Source organism: Rattus norvegicus, chromosome 8 (genome assembly GCF_021556685.1).
Source record: "Rattus norvegicus strain SHRSP/BbbUtx chromosome 8, alternate assembly SHRSP_T2T, whole genome shotgun sequence".
Lineage (NCBI taxonomy): Eukaryota > Metazoa > Chordata > Mammalia > Rodentia > Muridae > Rattus > Rattus norvegicus.
The window spans coordinates 49096697-49118581 of NC_141541.1; the positions used below are offsets into that span (position 1 = coordinate 49096697).

The 21885-nt window shown below is 47.3% G+C and overlaps 1 protein-coding gene across 4 annotated transcripts in view; it reads right to left on the bottom strand.

The window, feature by feature from the left end:
- Positions 1-21885, bottom strand: part of Ubash3b (ubiquitin associated and SH3 domain containing, B) — a 146513-nt gene that overhangs the window by 12257 nt on the left and 112371 nt on the right. For all 4 annotated transcript variants that reach the window (XM_087561862.1, XM_087561864.1, XM_087561863.1 and 1 more), the window contains 6 exon segments: positions 20992-21161; positions 13959-14167; positions 8203-8335; positions 6315-6435; positions 4687-4809; positions 2751-2843 (listed from right to left, as the gene is read on the bottom strand). In XM_087561862.1, coding sequence (XP_087417988.1) covers positions 2751-2843; positions 4687-4809; positions 6315-6435; positions 8203-8335; positions 13959-14167; positions 20992-21161 — 849 coding nt within the window.

The following is a 21885-nucleotide window of genomic DNA, read 5'->3' on the forward strand; positions in this document are numbered from 1 at the left end:
CATATTGTCAACGGGAAAACGAACCGCAGGATAAACTGATGTAAAACAGGACCAGGATATACCATGCAAGCCTTCAAAAGGGGGAAGAAATTGTAAGTCCTACTGCTACAATGTCTCTGAGCCACATTGATGATGAGCAGGTCAGGATAACCCTAACGGTGTAGCAGTGGCATCCATGCTATGGCAGCAACCAGTGGCTCTCTAATTGGGCTTCTTAAGATCCACTAAACAAGAGGGAAACCATGCCTGATACCAGAAGCCTAGCTAAGTACTCAGGGCTAGCGAAATTATGGATCTTGGAGGACAGAACCAACAATTTAATCAACAATTTATTAAACCAGCACATTCCTCAACCACATACGAGAGATCTGTCCTTATACCCACAGATAAGTGTGTCCTCACCCTTCACCATGGACACTTCTCTTTGCACCAGATGGAGACTATTACAGAAAACCACAACCAATCAATTGCAGAGTTGTGGAGCCCAGCCCCAATGGACACATCTACAAACACTCCCACACCTAAGGCTCAGGGAACATTGGGAAAGAGGAACCAGAAAGATTGGAGGAAACTGAGGATCTGGGAGTTTGCTACAGATTGTGTCTCCTAGGAATATGAGAAGCCACACCCATGACGCTTCGCACACATGACTGCCTAAAGATGAGGCTGAACAAGGACGAAACCAATATGAGGGTGGAGGGGCATGGAGGAGGACCACGAGGCCTCAACCCTACACAAGGAATTCTGGGTAACTGGGGAATGCTCAGAGTGGGAGTGGTGGTCTTCTCCAGGGAAAAGCATGTTGTTTGGCTGTCCAATACTAAACGCTCAGTCCCGAAAACACGCAGGGCAGCAGGGAGAGGTGTGGGGATAGTTTGGGAGGAACTAATGAAAGGGGTAATGATGTCATTATACTACCATCTCAAAAAATGTTTTAAAATTACAAGGCAGTTATTCAATTCTTACTGGACTCAATGACTTACATAAGTCGGAAGCACACAGGTTTGGATAAGGTTTGTAAATGTTGTGTTTTACAGTGTTACTTAATATGTAAGTTGTACAGCTATGCATAAAGCATGTGTTGAAAAAATAAAATAAAATTTCTGTTTTACCAACATGTGCATCTATTACTCTGGCTGCACCTCTTCCTTGTATGCTGGCTGTTACCTGATTTAAGGGAAACTCTACCTTCCACCAGCCATTACTCAATTTGTCCAAGCCTTTGACTCTCTTTTTGCCTTTCGAGACAAAAGTCTTGCTGCAGACCCTAGGCCTGCCACAAGTTCTTAATCCTCCTGTCTCAGCTTCCTCTGGAGTGCTGGGACTACCGGTGTGCACCACCACGCCCAGTTCATTTCTGTGTTACAACTCTTCTGTCTATAGTAAATTCCACGATTTCCTACAAAACAAAGCCTCACACTCAGCACTTCCAGCTACTCTCTTGGCACTGACTACTGTGCAGTAGCTTACACTCTACTTGAACATCACATCCAGTACTCGTTTTGCTGATCTGGGAACCAGATGTTGAGCATTTACATGGGACAGTGTTCAAGTTCTGTTTTATCATCATGTGACTCCTTCAGAGTATACATTTTTCCTTTATATTTGCTTAACTCTCTTGGCATTGCATTTAGTCTGGTTTCTCTGTGTGCAATTAACATACAGATGACTCCATACTGAGAGGAAGATTTCCTTAAGGTTGAAGAACCGAGGACTCGAGTGTTGTGTCCAATGCCTTGCTGGCTTCTTTATTTCTGGCTCATTTGTTTGTCTGGCCAGTCTTCCTTCCAATGGGGTGAGAAGGGAGATTGCCCCAGTGCAAATGCTCATGGATTTCAGCATGAAAGTTGAGTGCTTTTACAGCAATGGAACTTTGAAAACCTTCCAGTTTGTAGGGCATGGTAGTGTGTACCTTTAATCCCAGCACGTGGGAGGTAGAGGCAGATGGATTTCTGTGAGTGTCAAGCCAATATGGTCTACACAGAGAGCTCCAGACCAACCAAAGCTACACAGTGAGACCATGTCTCAAAAAATGAATGAATGAATGAGTGAGTGAATGAATGAATGAACGAAAATGAATGAATACATAAGTCTTCCCAATTAACCGAATAAACTAAGGTGGTGATGGTGTAGAACACCCAACTGTTCGGCTACTACTGAAAACATCTGAAAGCGGGGCAAGATGGCCCCACTGCTTAAACACAAAAGGGATCCTCTCGGTAAAAGATGTAAATATTCTGTACAGCCACAATCCATCCAAGACAGCATGAAGTCCTTAAGGAAAAATGAGTAATATTTCCCTTTCTCTGGATTATACTGTCAGGAGTGTGACCTTTGTGCAAGGTCACCATCACCTTGTAAAAGAAGCCTCCATAAAAGTTCCAGATTTCGGTGAGCTATGGTGGCTCAAGCCTATAATATAACCCTAGCTTTCAGGAGGCTGAGGCAGGAGGATTGCTGTAGGTTCGAGGGTAACCTAGGTTACACCTCACCTTGACACCCTGTCTCAAAAACAAACAAACAAACAAACAAACAAACAAAAAACAAAGCAAACTTTCCATTTTTTTTTAATTCTTTTTTTCGGAGCTGGGGATCGAACCCAGGGCCTTGCGCTTCCTAGGCAAGCGCTCTACCACTGAGCTAAATCCCCAACCCCCAAACTTTCCATTTTTGAAGCTCCATGACTCTGCAGTAACTGACGGGAAGTGGAGGGGTGGACCACGTGGCCTCTACCCCGCCAGGAGTCTTACCTTTCAATATATTATGTGCGGTCTGAACGCAGCGTAGGGATGGTGAGCAATAAACGTGGTCAATGACGGTGTTACTTTCTAACAAGGCTTCACCTGCCGAGCAAATCATCAGAGAATCAGCATGATGGGTTCACCTCAATGGAACGGTGCCAAGCAGACCCATAATCCTCCCTTTCCCAGTAGGAGCTCACAGAGAGCCTAGTATCAGTCGGACCCTTCATTAGCGCTTCCATGGAGAGGGTGGAGCAACACGCCTCTTCTTGCAGCCTCCTTTTCTTCTTTCTGGGGCCAGCATGCAGCAAAATGCCCTGTTAGGGGAGGTCTACCAACAGGATAAGGCTCTGACCTCTACAAGGGAGATGCTAAACAACCCCACCCCCTCAGCTCTGTGTTACCAGGGAGATGACTGATACTGTAACAGTCAGACATTGCTACAATTCCAGTCTGCTAACCCACAGTCCAAACCCAACAGCCAACACTCTAACACTTCAATGCTTCCTCCTGTGGTTCACTTCTTTTCTCTACAAAGTAAACTTTAAGTATCCCCATGTGCTGTCAATGTCTTCTGTCTTGACAGCCCCTTCTCTCAACCTGTGCTCTAGAAAGAAGAGCTCCCATCCCCTGTACTGTTAACGTTATTTATTTTTATGTATTTATTAGTGGGGAGGGGAGGAGAAGGGAAGAGGGGAGAGAGCATGAGCGCATATGGAGGTCAGAAGTCAACTTTATGGAATTAGTTCCCTCCTTCCACGTTTACGTAGGTTCTGGGGATTGAATTCAGGTCACAAGGCTTTTGTTGTAAGCACCTTTACTCATTGACTATGTCTTGCACGGATCTCTCGATGCTACGTCTGACCTGTGTGATTTTGGTAATTGTCCTCTACACTAAGGACCCCTCCCCCTCCCCCTCTGTTCCTTCTTCACTCAGATGACTCCAACTCGAGGCCCCAGCTCCCCCTGCCTCTTAATCGTCTCTTCTTCTTCTTCTTCTTCTTCTTCTTCTTCTTCTTCTTCTTCTTCTTCTTCTTCTTCTTCTTCTTCTTCTTCTTCTTCTTCTTCTTCTCCTTCTTCTTCTTTTTCTTCTTCTTCTTCCTCCTCCTCCTCCTCTTCTTCTTCCTCTTCCTCCTCTTCCTCTTCCTCTTCCTCTTCCTCTTCTTCTTCTTCTTCTTCTTCTTCTTCCTCCGCTTCTTCCTCTTCTTCCTCTTCTTCCTCCTCTTCTTCCTCTTCCACTTCCTCTTCTTCTTCTTCTCCTCCTCCTCTTCTTCTTCTTTCTCCTCCCTTCCTCCCTCTCTCATTGCTTTGTTCTACCCTTTTTCTTTCTTTCTTCAATATTCTCCTCACCCTCTGTGCAGAGTTTGCTATTCAGTCAGCCTTGTAGTCTGATCGTCATCCACAACACACACATGTGTTTCCATGTAACTTTGTCCTGGGGTCTCTGTTATCTAGTCCACGGACTTGCCCAAAGCAAATGACCAGTAAGTGCACATTAAATGACTGAAGAGTGCAAGGCATGGTTTCTGTACAACCAGTACAGAAAAATACTTCAGATTCAAAATGTCACTGGGCCTCTGCAAATTCAGCAATGCCCCTGCACTGCTTCCTTACCCTCCCATCTTCTTACACCATGCTGACAGATGCTGCTGTCCTGAGCTAACAGCTGATACATCTACTACACCAGTAAGTAAACCAAGCCTAACTTTCTTTCTCTCATTCCTCAGCAGCGGCCACATCTGCAACCAGCAGGGGCCTACCTGTAATCCCAGCCCTCAGAAGGCTGAGCCAGGAACATCTGATGTTCTAGGCCAGCCTAAGGTCCTGTCTCAAACATCCAACCAAACAAACAAAAAGGAAAGTCCCTCCAAGTGCGTTTGCACACCCGTGTTGGGGGTCTGTTGAGGGAGCCAGGAGATGCTACACCATCACAGAGAGCCCTTACCCACTAGTCTTGCTTGCATACACCCAAACACAGTGATTGGAGCATCTTTCTCGTAATCCCGGAAACTGCCGCTCCGCTGAGGTAAGCTGTGAGGCATGTTCAGGTTGGTGCGTATGTAGCGGCCTAGGGGAAGAAGATCAAATAAAAGCTATATAGACTTCTTGTTTACTTGAAACTTTCTTCAGTGGTCCCGACCCCTCCTCCTTCTTGGTCAAAGACACTGAATCAAACTATCTGAAGCCAGTGGGAAATACCGAATCTGACACCTTTTCTTCAGAAGATTGACTTACAACCCGCTACCATGTGCTGATGACAGAAACGGGGGGATTTCTCAGTAAATATAACAACTAGACAAAGGCAGGGCTCCTATTCTTAAGATGCTACTCAAGGGGGAAACTGAACTGGATGGGCCCACGAAGATTTAAGTCAGGAATTCTGGCCACAGAATCAGTTCATGTGTCTGAACTGTTTGGCTGTATGAACATGGGCCAGACACAGCTACTCTTTGCTCCCTGATACCTCAGTTTATAGAATGGGGACAAGAATGCAGATCTCTCCCCTAAGAGTTGAAACAATCAAGAAGAACTTAAGACTTAGATTCCAGGAATTTTCTAACTACGTCAAAATGACCCATTGTACATAAAAAGTAGCTTGACAGTGCCCCCTAGAGGCCGCGACAGGTATGCATTGCTGTGTAGGCCACCAACCACCAGCAGTCCTCCCTAGAACCAGGAGTTGCATCCCAAGAGCCCCACTAGATGCCTGAAAGCATAGGCAGACTATGTTTTTACCCACACAGACACCCCTATGATAACATTTAACTTGTAAGTCAGCCACAGTAATGAGGAACAGTAAAATGATACACCGTAAAGTTACATAGATGGCTTGCACAAAACATCTTATTGTATTATACTCCAGCTTCTTATGAAAGGATACTGTATCTGTGTGATCAAGTGGGGAGAGGCAAACGATACTGTGATACTCTGACAGTAGATCTGAAAACCAACGAGTAGGTGGGGAGCATTTATACTGTGGAAACACTGGAGAAAGGGATGGTGACCTGGGTGGGACACAGTTGAGGAGCCTGAGATTTTATCACGTGACCCAGAATGGCGGGATTACAATATAACCCATACACACTGCTTGTGTGCTGGCTAATTTTACTTCATCTGAGGGGAGGAAACTCCACGTAAGAGAACGCCTCTAACCAGCAGTGTAGACAAGCCTGTAGAGCATTTCCTAATTACCGATTGATGTGGGAGGGCCCTTCCCACTGTGCGTGGCACCATCCCTGGGCGGAGGTCCTGACTTTTGTAAGAAAACAGGCTGAGCAAGCCAGTAAGCAGTTCCTCTCCATGGCTTCTGCACTACCTCCTGCCTCTAGGGTCCTGCCCTGTTTGAGTCCCTGCCCTGTTTGAGTCCCTGCCCTGGGCTCAATGATGGAGCTGTAAGATTAATTAACCCCTTCCTCCCCAACTTGCTTTTTGGTCATGGTGTTTTGTGGCAGCAATAGAGACCCTGAGACAGCTCATTTTGGACTTTCCCACTTACTAGGCTTAGACCGTTAATGGTTAACTGTGGGTAAGCGAAACGACAGAGAGTCAGAGCGGATAAACGGAGAGACTCACCTTTGGCATCGAAACATTGGGATAGCCAGTACTTCCCAAACACAACGTCCATCCTCTCCCCGTGCCGACAGACAAAGAGGCATCGCTTCTGGGGCCCAGGCTGGCTGTTGACTCTCAGGGGCTACAGAGGACGTAAGGCCAAGAGTAAGGAGACTCGAGGCATCACAGATGGCCCCGTGTGCCTGCCCAGAGAGCCGAACTCAAGGAAAACTCCTGACGATCTCCCTGACAGCCATGACGTTAGTCTGGCCTGCGTGTGAAGTGAGACTCATCCCCCAGACCTCACAAGTTACTCTCGGGCTCCCATGAGGTATCTGTGGGTGCTCTGAAGTATGAGGGATTATGTAAAACCTATGCTCTTTGCTTCCCTTTACCGCAACAGGAGTGTTACATAAGGTACAGTTCACGGGTCAAGCCAGCCGTTAATGTAGAGACAGACACCTAGAGAGACAGCCGTTTCCTCCAAAGAGATGCATCATCAGCTCTTTCCAGGAGGGAGGAATGTTACCGTCACACACGTGTCTGCCTTGTGCCTATTTTACTTTCAGCCTTCTGCTTTGCGTGCTCTTTTTATCTACAATTGCACTATTTGTTACTCATGTGCCTGCAGTGCTCACAGAATTAACAGTTATAAGGCAGCATGTGGGGGCCTGGGAATTGAACTCAGGACCTCCAGAAGAACAGTCAGTGCTCTCAACTGCTGAGCCACCTCTGTAGCCAGACTTTGCATATTCTAATCATCACGTGTGCTGCGATCTGGGCTGCATACATGTTGGCATATGCATTCCATCCATTCGTTGGAATTGGCATTCCAGAATGGTCCTGGGGGTTCGGGGTATGGGGGGGTACCGCTCGCTGCGCTACATATGGTGACTCAGACAAGTTGAGCCAAGTACTGGTTTCCACAGCTGCTAGTGGAAGTGCATGGATGTCTCCACGTCCTTCTTGCTGATGCGCCGGATCGTCCCAGTTGCCTCAGGTTGCTGGGTCATGGCGGGCCAACACTCTTCCATTGGCTTCCTGTTGCTTTGCCAGGGCTAATGTGTGGATTGGCACTGGGAACTATGCCACCTGCTCTTCTGATGTTGCTTAATGCAAACCCTGGGCTCCAGACAAAGCTCACCCCCCCTTTCAATCCTTCATATGTTGAAATTTCAGTTTGTCTCAGTTCTGCTTGATGACTCCTACTCCCTTCTCCAGCCTGTCCCCAAAATGTCACCAGTATACTGAATTCTCACTATGCCAAGGGAATTGCATGGCTGGAGAGGTGGCTCAGCGGTTAAGAGCACTGACTGCTCTTCCAGAGGTCCTGAGTTCAATTCCCATCACTATGCTAAGAACCTCACTCTACTAATCCAAGTAGAAAGAGAGACGGCCTCTTCTTTGGGATGCCCTTGCTTCCAAGCTCAAATTCACACGGCAATATCTACAGTTAGTACCGCATACCTATCTCTTCGTAGTTTTGGATTGTTGTGTCTTTTTTTTTTTTTTTTTTTGGTTCTTTTTTTCGGAGCTGGGGATTGAACCCAGGGCCTTGCGCTTCCTAGGCAAGCGCTCTACCACTGAGCTAAATCCCCAACCCCTTGTTGTGTCTTTATGATCTTGTGCACTCCCCTCTCATTAGAGATCCTTTGGAAGAAGCAGGGTCAACGCTGAGGATGGTCCTCAAAGCATCCCGATTGGCTGGATGGTAGTGGCATTTGCCTTTAATCTCAGTACTCGGGAGGCAGAGGCAGGAGGATATCTAAGTTAGAGGCCAGCCCGGTCTACCAAGTGAGTTCCAGGACAGGCAGGACTATACAAAGAAACCCTGTCTCGAAAAGCAAAGCAAAACAAACAAAACCATCAGGATTAGATTCAGGGATGTGACCCCCATGGTTGGCCTTACCTGCATGGGCTGACAAATGATAGTGAGGGGTGTAGTCTCCCCAAGTCCTTGATCCTCATACTGCCGCCTCTCTAACGCCCCATCGCCAAATGCGAGTGCGCTGGATGATACCGTATTCAAGATAGAACAGGAACTGCAGAGGGGAGGAAAGGGTTAAGTGCTCCGGACAGGAGTCAACAGTTGCTCATGCTGAAGCGACGCAGGAGTATGGGAATTAGCCCAAAGCACCGTCTGGTCATGCGTGTTTGGGGATTTAAGTAGGAAGCACCCCATCCCCAGGCAAGAACATGTTGTTGTTTTTTCACTGAAGTCTCACGCCGTTAATAAACAAGGGCAGACAGTTCTCAGAGCTGAGAACAGATGCACCCGTGCCTGTGGGCAGGGATGGGGTCCAGTGATTCTAGGCTTATTAGAACGCTGCACGCGGGGTTGGCAGCAGAGACATGTTAAAGAATAATGAGGTATCAATTATGTAGCACTGTTCCAGCTCTTTCTGTCGCTGCTGCGGGGAAATAAACAGTTCCCGTCGCCTTTAATCTTTCCAGTGGCTATTTCCATCTGAGGAATGCGAGTGGAAATGTGTTCCCAGCATGCCTTGCCTGTGGCCCTGAGGTTCTCAGGAGCATGACCCTTATCCTTTAACCCGGACCTTGTCAGTCTCCTGCACTGTACTGGCCTTCATGGCAACGCCAAGCAGATGATTAGAGACTGGGTTATTTCAGAGGATCTGACGCTTGCTGGATGTTTGGAGCTGTGAACCATGAAAACTGATTTCTGACTATGCCACTGTAACTACCGGGGCCAGGAGGGGATCGGGCCTGGAGCAGAGCTAGGCAAATATTCCACCCTGCAATCCACACACACAGAAGACTTTCCCAGCCCTTCATGTAATGAGAGCCACTATTTAAATATGGTTGTTGGGCAGCACTAACAAAGATCTCCTGGGTCACTGGGCAGTCTCAAAGGGAAGTATTTGAATCTTTACTTTCTTGCTCTCGGAAAGGCCCAGTGTGCCCTACCAAGTCTGCGTTTTTACATCTCTAGACCCGACAATCTGGGCAAGTGAACAAGGACCCACTCTGCAGTCAATATCCACCTTTAACACTGTATGCTTATTACAACTTTCCTTTTGAACGTTTTCATCTTTTCTAAAATCAGTAAGCCAACTGGTTTTTAAAAAAGAAATTACCCACAGCCAGTTTTGTTGACACATACTCAGTGTACACAGTACTGAGTTTCATGAGGCCGTTGCTATGCAAGTACTCTGGTGTTGGGCGAGGTGACACAGTTAATACTCTGGTAGGCAGAACTCTGTGTGTGAAGTCAGCCTGCTTTACACTGTGAGTTCCAGGACGGCCAGGACTACACAGAGACCCCTGTCTGGTGGTTGGGGAAGGGGAGGGGGACACAGATACCTTTTTCCAAAATAGTTCACAATGTACGTTGGTCACATTTTCTCCCTTTACTCCCTCTGCCCTCACATGCCTCTCCCATTAGTCCCTATAGTGGTTGGAATATGTTTGGCCCAGGGAGTGGCACTATTTGGAGGTGTGTCACGGTGGGTGTGGACTTTAAGACCCTCATCCTGGCTGTCTGGAAGTCAGTCTTCTAGCAGTCTTCAGACGAAGGTGTAGAACTCTCAGGTCCTCCTGCACCATGCCTGCCTGGATGCTGCCACACTCCCTCCTTAATAAGACTGAACCTCTGAACTTGTAAACAACCCCAATTAAATGTTGTCCTTATAAGAGCTGCCTTGGTCATGGTGTCTGTTCACAGCAGTAAAACCCTAACTGAGACAGTCCCCAACCTCCTTTAAACAGTTTCACTTCTACATCCATGTCACGTGTACATCTGTATGTACACGTGTGTGCTTTTATGTACCTACATAAAATTTATGACTGGCAAGAGAAAAAAGTATTTGTCTCCCTGAGTCTGACTTAGGTCACTTATGACATTTTTTTTTTTGTTTTTGCTAATTCAAATTCCACTGCATATATTCACCACGTGTTCTTTACTCGTTCCTCCGCTTACATCTAGTTCGTGACTTAGCTACTGTGAACAGCCCTTTAATAAACATCACTGTATGTCGCCTTCAGGTCCTGCGGGTAAATACGGTCGAGTGGCGCGGTCAGGTCAGAGGTCAGGAGTTGCTTGGGTTTTGGTTTGCTTTTTTCTTCTCAATAAACCATATGGTTTTATTACTATGGACACGTTTGTCCCTGTGTTCTCTCTACAAATGATAGGCTGATTTTAGCTTTCATCTGAGACAGGGTTTCATAGAGTCTAGCCTGGCTTCCGACTCCCCATACAGCCAAGGCTGGCTTCAGACACCTGGTCACCCTGTGCCCACTTCCTGAGTGTTGGGATAATGGGTGTGTGCCACCCCATGGAGTCTCTATGATACTGAAGATCAAACCCAGAGCTTCTGGCATGCATGCTCGGCAAGCACTCTGCCAGGGAGCTCTGTCCTCAGCCTGACTACATATTCAGGCAGAGGTGTCAGACCCTGGAAAAGAGATCTGCAGCCCTGTGCACATCAGATGCACCAGGAGCCCCTGTGCTGTGACCTGCTCCTCGTAGATCATTGTTCAGAGCCTATGAGGTAGAACCAGGAGCCTGTAGCTCAAGAGAGCCGTGTCTCTTTAGTATGATATGCAGCCTAATTAAACCTGTTATGGGTAAATTTAAGTAACTGTAGCCCAAGGAAAGCTGAGCCACTCACACCCAGCTAATAGACCAGCTGTTCTCCTTTATTTTAAGCAGAGAACCTCCCGAATGGCACACGACCGAAGGAACTTTGGTTTTCCTGTCTGGCTCATCAAAGCTCCGGGCCTCCAATGTCTAGCTGTCTGGAATCATGCTGATATCTCCCATGCCCACGTCTGTCAGTTCTTTATTGTATCACAGCTGGGAAGAAAATGATGGGGCCTTTCCTCTCTCCAGTTCCCTTGGTGAGGGGAAATGGCAGCTTCCTTCCCATCTTCAATGACACTAGAATCAAAAGGCCCGGCTCCCCCTGAGTGGCCTGGGGGGAAATGTCAGACCAGGGTGGAGAAGAAGTGGGCCTGACATGGAGATCTCCTTCTCAGGGAGCAGGAAAACTCAGGCTCCTGCCTAGAACATGCTAGGCCTGTGTGACGGTCAGCAGGTCACCCTACTCTAGAGGACAAGGGGTCAGCATCACCCAGAAGGGACTTAGGGACACTCAGAAACAAATGACCACCAGGAAGAGCGGTGAGAAAGAAACCATTTTCCTAGGTATTCAGAAGACAACGGAGCACTGGGTGGGGAGAGGCATAAAAGCCAACTGTCCTCCTATGTCCCTGTACACTGTCTGAACCCTCTCTAGAACTTTCCTCGGAGCTGGTCAGCATCAAGCCAGACAGCTCCCGTGTCTCCCCATGACTGCCCACCTTTGGTTAGGCACGAGAAGGCTTCTCTCACAGTGGGCCTGAGCTATGCCTCTGTGTGTCATTCCTACCTCTGGGACTAAGGAGTAATGTTTAGCTCACTGGTCAGGCCATTTTTATGGAAGAGACATTTAGCTTAACGAGGTCCGGTAAACACAAGCAATCAAAGAATAAGCAAAAGCACTAACGGGTATTCTGTAGACGGTACTGCTGTCCAGCCACCATAGATCTAGTTCAGGGAGGAGGTCTTCACTGTGGTCACTACCACAGTTTGTACTGTGTGTGCAATGATTAGCTCTTTTACGGTGGCCCAGAGTAGTAATTCAACTTGGGTGAGGTTTGCACTGCTGGTATATGAGAGGTGGGATTTGAATATAACTGAACTGAAACTCATCTTCTTAGTCAGAGTCTCAATGCCTAGCCCCTGCACCTGAGAATTTAATTTCAAACAAAGCTCCCAAGAAATAACATCAACAGTTATCTTCAAAGTAAAAGGAGATGACATACAGACCTTCTGCGGTGCCCTGGGGGAGGTGACACATAGGCTTTCCATGGTGGCCTGGGTGAGGTTAGTTGTCCCTCCTCTCCCCACCCACCCCCACCCGATGGAGTCTGAATCCTAGTTCAGGGAGGAGGTCTAGATGGTGGGTCTCACAGGGGCCGGTGGAACTCTATGTGTGTACCCTGCCCCCACACACAGCCACTGCTAAAATCACCACTCATGAACTGTGCTTCATTAAGCATCATCTCAGCCTATGCATGAGCTACTCTCGGGGGCGATGTTCCAAGGAGCCAACCACTGGTGGCTTGTCTGAAGAGCATCAGAGTGAGCTTAGACTAAGCTGCTAGGGTGCTGTGACACAACTTAAGGGACCATTACAATGCACAAGGGCCAACCCTGACCCAAATGCCACAGATGATGCATGACTGTATTGTACGTGTGTGTGTGTGTGTGTGTGTTGGTAGGGGTTGGACAGAAGACAACCATGAGTTCCTTAGTGTATCTTTCTTAAAAATGTATTTATTTTTTTATTTATGTGTGTATATACATCTGTGTGAGTATATATGTGGGGGCCTTGGGGGCGAGAGGGGGGCATCAGATCTTTCAGAGCTGGAGTTACAGCTGTTTGTGAGCCACCTTATAGGTGCTAGGATCTGAGCTCACCCATCCATCCATCCATCCATCCATCCATCCATCCATCCATCCATCCATCTTTGAGTCTGTGTGCATGTTGCAGTGTATGTGTGTATGTATGTAGTGGACTGGGTTTACCTTCCACCATGTGTGCCCTACAGTTTGGACTTGGGTCATCAGGCTCTACGGCAAGTGCCTTTCCTACGTTAGTAGCCTTTCACCTTTCTTCTTCTTTTTAAGGCACTGTCTTCAGACTCACCAAGTAGGTTAGACTGGCTGACCCCTCCACACCCTGTCTCTACTTTCTCAGCACTGGAATTACTGGCGTGAGCAGCCACATTTCACCAACTCGGTCTCTATCAGCCCTTATGTATCTTTTTTTTTCTTTTTCTTTTTTTTTGGAGCTGGGGACCGAACCCAGGGCCTTGCGGTTGCTAGGCAAGCGCTCTACCACTGAGTTAAATCCCCAACCCCAGCCCTTATGTATCTTTATGGGATAAAATGGTGACTGCAGAAACTCGACTTCTATAGTCTCAGCTCCAGAAACATTTCTACAAACCAGATGTTTGTGGGCATGAGACATCTGGATGCCTGTGGGCTGGGGAGGGGCGTCACATAAGGCAGAGGAAGGAAGAGAATGTCCTTTCCTAGCCTGAGTGTGTGGTTTGTCTTGGGCTCACAAGCAGGGGACCTTCTTTGATCTGTTCCCTCCAGGAGAAAATACTTGCGGGAATCACCCGTTCTGATCCCTTAAGACAGGCACTACCATGGTAGGCAAATAATGCAGTGATGTTCGGGTCTTCTACCTCTCAGCCACATTGCCATATGGAAGAAAGAAGGTAGAAAGCATGTGAAACCTGGGGCTGGACTGGAGCCACTTGGATTGGGAAGGAGGAAGGCACTTTGTGTCCCTATTCCTCCCTATGTGGGGCAAAGCTGGTCACACACCATTCTGGAAATTGGACCCCAGTATGGGCTAAGGACAACAGAGCAGTGAGAGGCAGGTGAGTGTCACCTTAATAAAGAATGTGAGGCATCATGTCCCTGTTCGCTTCCCACAAGCTGAGATCACGGAAGTCACAGGGCAATGCACACTCAGCACTGGATTCTGCTGCCCTCTAGCCAGAGATGGACAGCAGCCCTAGGCTGGCTCCCCGCCAGCAGCCCAGATAGGCAGTGACTGCATGGGAAGGGAGAGCGGGTTTACCTACCCATGGAAGATCCAGGTGCTACACTCATCAGCCTTGGTAATGTAGTTCTCGGGGAGCAGCCCAGAGCAGCCAGTGGTCAGCGAGGTGCCATAAATCCAGCCCTCACTGGTGCTGGTCTGTTCCATAGGAGACATGAAGATGAAGTCCCCTGGGACCAACTCCAATTCGTCATCATTCTGAGGTGAATAGGGGTAGATCACCTGTAACGTCTGCAAAAAAGGAGAAGACTATGAGACCAGACCCACCTACCATTCTTTTTTGAACCCGAGGTCCTAGACAGTACTCTATATACACGGTGACAAATACACTGCATATAGGAGTCCCTGGGGTCACAGGCTCTGGGCAGACATGGCTTCTGATCAGAAGGCACTTCTCTCACCAGGGTTTCATGGGTAGGTGCCTGGTGCTCTAGAACCTTCCAGACCTACAGCCGCCATGCTTTCACTTCCTGTCAGGACTCAGAAGCGGGTTTCAGGAACTCACAGAGAGCTGGAAAGTTCCTCTGGGCAACTGCTGGACATTCAGATTTTACTTCTCCTGCCCCGTCGGCTGTGGCAAGTACTAGGTAGATGGGGATTGTTGGAGGAAAGTCATCTTCTACACAGGCTCACAGACAGGCCGAGGGGGAGTCACTTCTACTGGGAATAAAGGATCTCTCTCTCTCTCTCTCTCTCTCTCTCTCTCTCTCTCTCTCTCTCTCTCTCTCTGTGTGTGTGTGTGTGTGTGTGTGTGTGTGTGCGTGTATGTGCATGTGTGTGATGTCTGTGTATACAGGAGCCCTCGGAGAACAGAAGAGAGCATCAGACTCCTTGGAACTGTGTTACAGAACATTGTGAGCTGACACATGGGTACTGGGAACCAAACCCAGGTCTCCTGTAAGAGCAGCCAGTGCGCCGGTCTGCTCAGGAAGGATGGCCCTTCCTCTGTGGCTCAGCTGATGAAGCAAAGCAGTCCATTCCTATAAGGCTTCCTTCAAGCCTACAATTGTCACGAAGACCCTGAAGACTGAAGCTGTCTCTCCTACAGAGCCGTGTGTGTAACCAGAGAGAAACCAGCTTCCACCCAAGAGCAGACGGAGGCCACATGTCTGCTCTATGAGCTCAGAAAAGGCTGCCCCAGGGCAGCCACGAGGCCAGGCCATGTGGCCGATGTATCCTACTCGAAGGGGGTGGTGCCTCTTCTCTTGGTGTATATAAGCATCATAATCCCAGACATTTAAAAAAAAACATAGCCATTCATTTTACATTTTTTATCACCAGCAAGAGACCTCATAGGAAGGAAATTATAGCCTATAATTTCCAGACAGCCAGAAAGGTGGAGAAGGCTTTTCCCTAAAGTCTGGAAGTGACAGACAGGCTCTATAATCTGACTCCCATCTTCAGAGTTCTCAGCTTTGGTCTCCATCAATGCCTAGACTATAAAGGTTAAGTGTGATGCTCTAAGGACATGCAGAGGACAGAGTCTTGCAGGGGTATAGGTTCTTCTAGTGGCCCAGGTTCCTGATCCTGAGGCCTAAGGCCAGTGTTGGTTGCATTGAAGGAGCCAGATGGCTGATGCTACTGTGAGTCACCAAAACAGCTCTGCTGTATGAGGGACACGGCTGAAATCTCAGCCCTGGGGAAGCTGAGATGGAGGATTACCTTGAGGCTAGCCTGGTCTATATAAGTGAGTCTAGGCAAACCTGAGCTACAGATCAAGTTCTTATTTCAAAATAAAACACCAAACCAAACCAAATAAACCATTTTCTTCTGGAAGTCTCCAAGGGAAAAAGCCGGGAAAATGTGGTTTCCCTCAAGAGGACAGAGTTGATAATGCATATTTTTGTCTCCGTGGCTTTCTAATTAGGGTCCTTGCTTCTGTTTTTAATTCTTCAATCATCTTTCAGTTGCTTGTCTGTTTGTCCTCTGATCGCCTTTCTCACTCCCTGTCCCTCTCTGATCTTCATGCAAGCCAAATACTCTGATGAATTGTTTTTTTTTAAAAAAAAAACTGTTTCAAAAGACAAAATTGCTCACTAAAAATCTCTTTTAAGCTCAGTTCTGGGTGGGCACGTGGTGATACAGGGAAAGATAGCGCCACTTTTCCTGGTACAGGGCATCGTCAAACTCGGCCCAGCTCTTGAGCAGAGCATATTTTTGGTTTACTGTATCTCTGTCCTGGCAGTGCAGCCTTCCCTTTGAAGAACTCAGAGCAACTCAGAAGTCCTCCTGTCCCTGAACTTAGAGGTGAGTTGACACTAACCCTAACCCTAACCTGCTGGGTGGTGGTGGCACAAACCTTTAACCCCAGCGGAGGCAAGCGGATCTCTGAGTTCTGAGTTCAAAGCCAGCCTGGTCTACAGAGTGAGTTCTAGGACAGCCAAGAGAAACCCTGTCTCGAAAAACTAAAAACTGAAAACAGCAGAACGAGAAAAGCTGAGCCTGCCATCTCAGACATCCCTGAGAACATCAGGGCTTAAGGAAGATTGGAGACAGGGGCTGGGGATTTAGCTCAGTGGTAGAGCGCTTGCCTAGCAAGCGCAAGACCCTGGGTTCAGTCCCCAGCTCTGAAAAAAAAAAAGTAAGATTGGAGACAAAATACCCTAGGCATGTGGCAGAGGGACAGTAAATAACTTGGATTGATTGTATAACCTAAAAATTCAGAGGAGTTCAGCAAATCTAACATTATAACCGGAGGCCGGGGGGTGTTGGTGGTGCTGGTGGTGGTGGAATGCACGCTCACGTGGCTCTGGGTGCAGTCGCCAGCACCAGTAAACATACAAACAACAATCCAGACCCAAGTGTTCTGTTTCTTTCTGTTTCCCAAAAGTAGATAACAAAAATCTTGACCAAGTCTGAGAGACACCAGACCCAGGCCTCACTTGCCCTACATCATGCTGATTCTTAGAAACAGACCATAAGACTTTTGTCTTGTTTAGGGTCTGTTTCTAAGAATTCGTGAGAGGGGACACAGCAGTTAAGAGCACTGGCTACTCTACCTGAAGACCTGGCTTCAGCTCCTAGCACTCACGACCTTCTGTAACTCCAATTCTGGGAGAGCCCTCTTCAGCCCTCTGTAAGCACTGTGCACACACATCCTTCATACACTTGGCAAAATACATGCAGGCAAAACACCCATACACATACAATAAAAATAATATTGCAAAAAAATCTTGGGTCAAACTTAGTTGTCTCTTTCTTCCTCATTATATCAGAGACAAAACACAAAGGCAGCTGACTGAAGGGGAGCTGAGGGTGTGTGATTTGCCCCAAGACAGCTGTTATGGTAACCGCTTCCACACATCCTCCACATCCGCTTCCACACATCCTCCATATCATATCCACTTCTATACATCCTCTATATCATATCCACCTCCACACACCCTCCATATCATAGAAACTTCACACACCCTCCATATCATATCTACTTCACACATCCTCCATATCATATCCACTTCACACATCCTCCATATCATATCCACGTCCATATATCCTCCATATCCACTTCACATATCCTCTATATCACATCCGCCTCCACACATCCTCCATGTCCACTTCCACACATCCTTCATACACTTGGCAATAATCTAGGAAACACCTCAACCTTAGAGAAAACTAAGAACTGAAAACAATATATACACATGTGTACACTTGTTAAGTGTGTGTAGGTGAGAGGTCAGTGTTGAGTTTTTAAACCTTCTACTTCATTTTAAGTGTGTGTGTGTGTGTGTGTGTGTGTGTGTGTGTGTGTGTGTCTGTACCATGTGTGCAGGTGTCCTTGGAAGCCAGAAGGAGCCATGATATCTCCTTTAGAGGCAGTTGTGAGCCTCTGGCATGAGTTCTGGGAACTGAATTTGGGTCCTCAAGTACTCGTAATTGCTGAGCTATCTCTCCATTACCCTTCTGCTTTATTTTTTGAGACAAGGACTCTCACTGAACCTGGAACTTCCAGGGATCCTTCTGTCTCTGCCACCCCCGCCCTCACTGACATTACAGGTACACGCACATGCACAACACTTTTGGTTTCCTGATGTGAGTTCTGGAGCATTGAATTCTGGCCTTCAGGCTTGCACTGAGCCATCTCCTCAGCCTGTATGTGTGTCTGTGTGTGTGCATGCGAGTGTATGTGTGTGTGTGCATGTGTGTGTGTGCGTGTGTATGTATGTGTGTGTATGTGTGTGTATGTGTGTATGTGTATGCGTGTGCATGTGTATGTGTGTGTATGTGTGTGCGTGTATGCATGTGTGTGTATGCATGTGTGTATGTGTGTGAATGTGTGTGTGCATGTGTGTGCGTGTGTATATATATGTGTGTGCATGTGTGTGCGTGTGTATGTATGTATGTGTGTGTATGTGTGTGTGTATGTGTGTGCGTGTATGCATGTGTGTATGTGTGTGAATGTGTGTGTGTGTGTGTGTGTGTGTGTGTGTGTGTGTTTGCTTGCTTGCTTTTCTGTTGGTTGGTTAGGCTTTTTGTTGCTGTTGTTGTTTGCTTTGTTTTATTCAGACAAGCCCAGGCTGGCCTTGAACTCACTGTGTAGCTGAGGATAACCTTGAATTTCTAACCCTCCTGGATCTGGGATTACAGGTGTGTCCCACTATATCTAGTTTTATGTGGGGATGGAACTCAAACCCAGGGGATTCCTGGAGTCCGGGCAAGCACTCTACAAACTGAGCTCCATTCCTAGCCTGGGAATTTGAGAAATTGTTGATTTCTATTCTGTCTTCCTCCTGGGGACAGAATGAAGGAGGAGGAGGAGGGTGGGAACATCACACACCCAAGGGACTCCAGAAGACCAAATGACTAGAGAGAGAAGCTTGCAGGGCAGTGGATGTCTTATCAGAAGAGGCTGTAATAATTGAGCCTTCACAAATAAGAGATAAAGGGGGCCACGTTATTTTTAGAATAATTCACGTGGGCATTTGCAGCCTCTTTCCTTCTGCACAGACGAGCAGAATGTGGGTCACACAGAAAAGCAGTTACCCTTGGAGTTAACCGGAGGGCAGTGTTCCTTAGAAGACAAACCCTGTAAAATTCCACACCACCTTCTCCTCTTGCAAAAGTGACTTCTCTGTAGGCCGGTGCACAGTCAACCCTGACCTTTCATTCTGCCTTTGTCCTTGGAAAAAGAGTCCGGCTACCACATTTCTCTCTAGTAACCTTAAGGATCTTCTTGGTAATTCTAGCAGATGCCAACCTTCTATGATCAGATGGAGCCTGCTTAGTCTGTCTCAGGAGGAATCAGCGTCAATGACTGACAAATGCTCTCATCAGGAAAGTCAGGCAAGGCCTGACCTCACCACTCCCAAAGTGCCATACCTCACCTCGAAACTTTGGCTCCTAGACTGGTTCTTAACATTTCTCAAACGAGCTTACCTGGGGTCAGCAAGACGTTCTGTTCTGTCTGCCCCTGTTTCTTGTTTATTTTTAACATGTTTGGAAAGTACAAAAGAATTGTCAAAAGGTCATGGGCTAACAACAGCAATAGCAATAAAAACCTTCTGGTGTAGTTGAACAATTGGGAAACATGTAACTATTGCTTAATAAATTAATTAAACTAAAAGGCAGGTTTTCATCTAACTATAGTAGTTATCCACTAGCCCTGGGGTTCATTCCAAAACCCAGGAGGTAGGCCTGAAATTGTAGATAGTGCCAAGCACACTCTCTATGCTGCGTTAAGTGTATATATTCTATGTATTTTTCTGTTAATAGCTATGGCCAAATTTAATTTATAGATTGAGAACAAAACCGAAAATAAAATAGAGAAGTTCTAACGATATGCTGTAAGGAAGTTATCGAAAAGCCATGAATTTGTGCGTGTGTGTACTGTGTATGTAGTTTATGCATGCATGAATTGTAACAAGTACCTGCCCCCACGTGTTTGTGGCCCTGGGTGTGCACATATGGAGCCCAGAGAATGAGGTTGGGTGTCGCCGCTTTGTTCCCTTGAGACAGGGTCTTTCCCTGACCCCAAAGCTCACCATAAACCTAGGCCAGCTCTTAAGATTCGTCTGCCGGGGGTTGGGGATTTAGCTCAGTGGTAGAGCGCTTGCCTAGGAAGCACAAGGCCCTGGGTTCGGTCCCCAGCTCCGAAAAAAAAAAGAACCAAAAAAAAAAAAAAAAAAGATTCGTCTGCCAGCCTCTCAATACTGAGGTAACATGGGCTTTTGTGAGTGCCGGAGATTTGAATTCAGGTCTTCATGTTTGCACAGCAAGCACTCCTCCACAGCAAGATACCCCTCCACTGGGCCATCTCCCTATCTCCCTAGCCCTACTTGTGAAATAGTAGCTTCTGATAGCTGAAATTGTGAGAGAAAAGGGAATAGCAGATACAGCAAGGACGGTATGTGGTCTTTCCTTAGACACGGATCACCTGACTTTGTTGATCAAAAGACTGAGGCTCTGCTTCCTGTGGCTTCAACTGTACGGGCCGCTTCAGAGCAGATAGTTAACCTCTGAGAGTCTTCTTTCAGATAAAAAAGATTAACATGGTCCTTCTGAGAGACACGTGATTGACGGGAAAGCCTTGCTGACTACATCCAAAGAAGGATGCTAACACTTAGAGCCATTTTTCCATAGTAGGATTCAGTTATGCCCACTCACACATTCTGTTGTAGAGTTTACAACCTCTCAAAGGGACCAGGCAAGATTTCTTTTTACATTTCTGTCCTTCTCCCTTGCTGGATTCAAAGCTCCTTTCTCATAAATGTGTTCTCTCTCTCTCTCTGTGTGTGTGTGTGTGTGTGTGTGTGCGCGCGCGCGCGCATGCATGCGTGTGCACATACACACATGCACAGGGAGGTCAGAAGACAACCTGTAAGATTTCCTTCTCTCCTTCTAACATGTGGGTTCCAGGAATTGAGCTCAGGTCCTCAGGCTTGGCAGCAATCGCCATCACCCACCGAGTCACCTTATTGGCCCTTAAAAACTCCTTGAGCACAAAATTTAAAAAGTTCTGCATGCCTGACGGTACCCTGCATACTCTAAATGTGAGCATATTATCAAATATCCCTGGATTTTGCCTGGGAGTATGCAGGGCTGCCAGGAAGCATTACCTCATGATTAGCAAATCGGATATCCCGAGAGAATATGGTGGCCACCCAGTCACACCCTAGCTTGACATCGATGTTCTGGGCGAGTTTCTCTAGGGTGGGTAGGTGGCTGGCTTGGAAGTGGTAGGCCAGTGTCACGTGCAGCTGCTTCTTATGAGGCTCCACGTGCACTTCTGGAAAAAGGAAGGGAGCATTCGGGGATTAGAAAAAAGAAATCACAACAATAAGAGAGATAGAAAAAAGGGCCCAGAAAGGTGTCCTGTTCCCCATATAACAAAGAAGCCAGTTCCTAGGAGAGGCAGCAGCAGAATCAAAGGGGTGGATCCCAGGCCCCAATCAACCCACTGTTCCAGAGATAAAAAACCACGACAGATGGCTTTTCAGCAGGAGCTGAGGATGGGCTCGGGTTAATCTTTTTGGCTGACTCCTCCTGACAAGTCCAGGGGCTCATCCCCAGCCCCTCCATTCAGACGAAGAAAAGGAGACCTAAAGGGCCAATGTGATTGATACAGAAACACAAAGCGGGTTTTGTGGCTGTGACCGCTGGAGCGGTTGTCTTCATCTGGGATCGGATTTCCTGGATTCTGGGAGTGCGGTGGAAAAGAGGGGGCTGGGGGAGACCTCGCAGCCTCACAGGCTTTCCCAACAACACGCTTGTGAATAGTTACTTGTAGGTCTGTTCTGGATGTTACAGAGTATTAAGTAACAGCCCCCTGCCTCTATCCCCTGGATGGCAGCAGCGCCCAAGGCATAACCCAAAAATCATGCTACGCATTGGCAAATGTCCTCTCAGGGTGACAAAAATAAAGCAGAACAAACCTACCAACACGAGGTATGAGCTTTAGTTCCCCTTTGTATGTGACATTCGGAAGAACTGTCTACTTCCCAGGAAAGAAC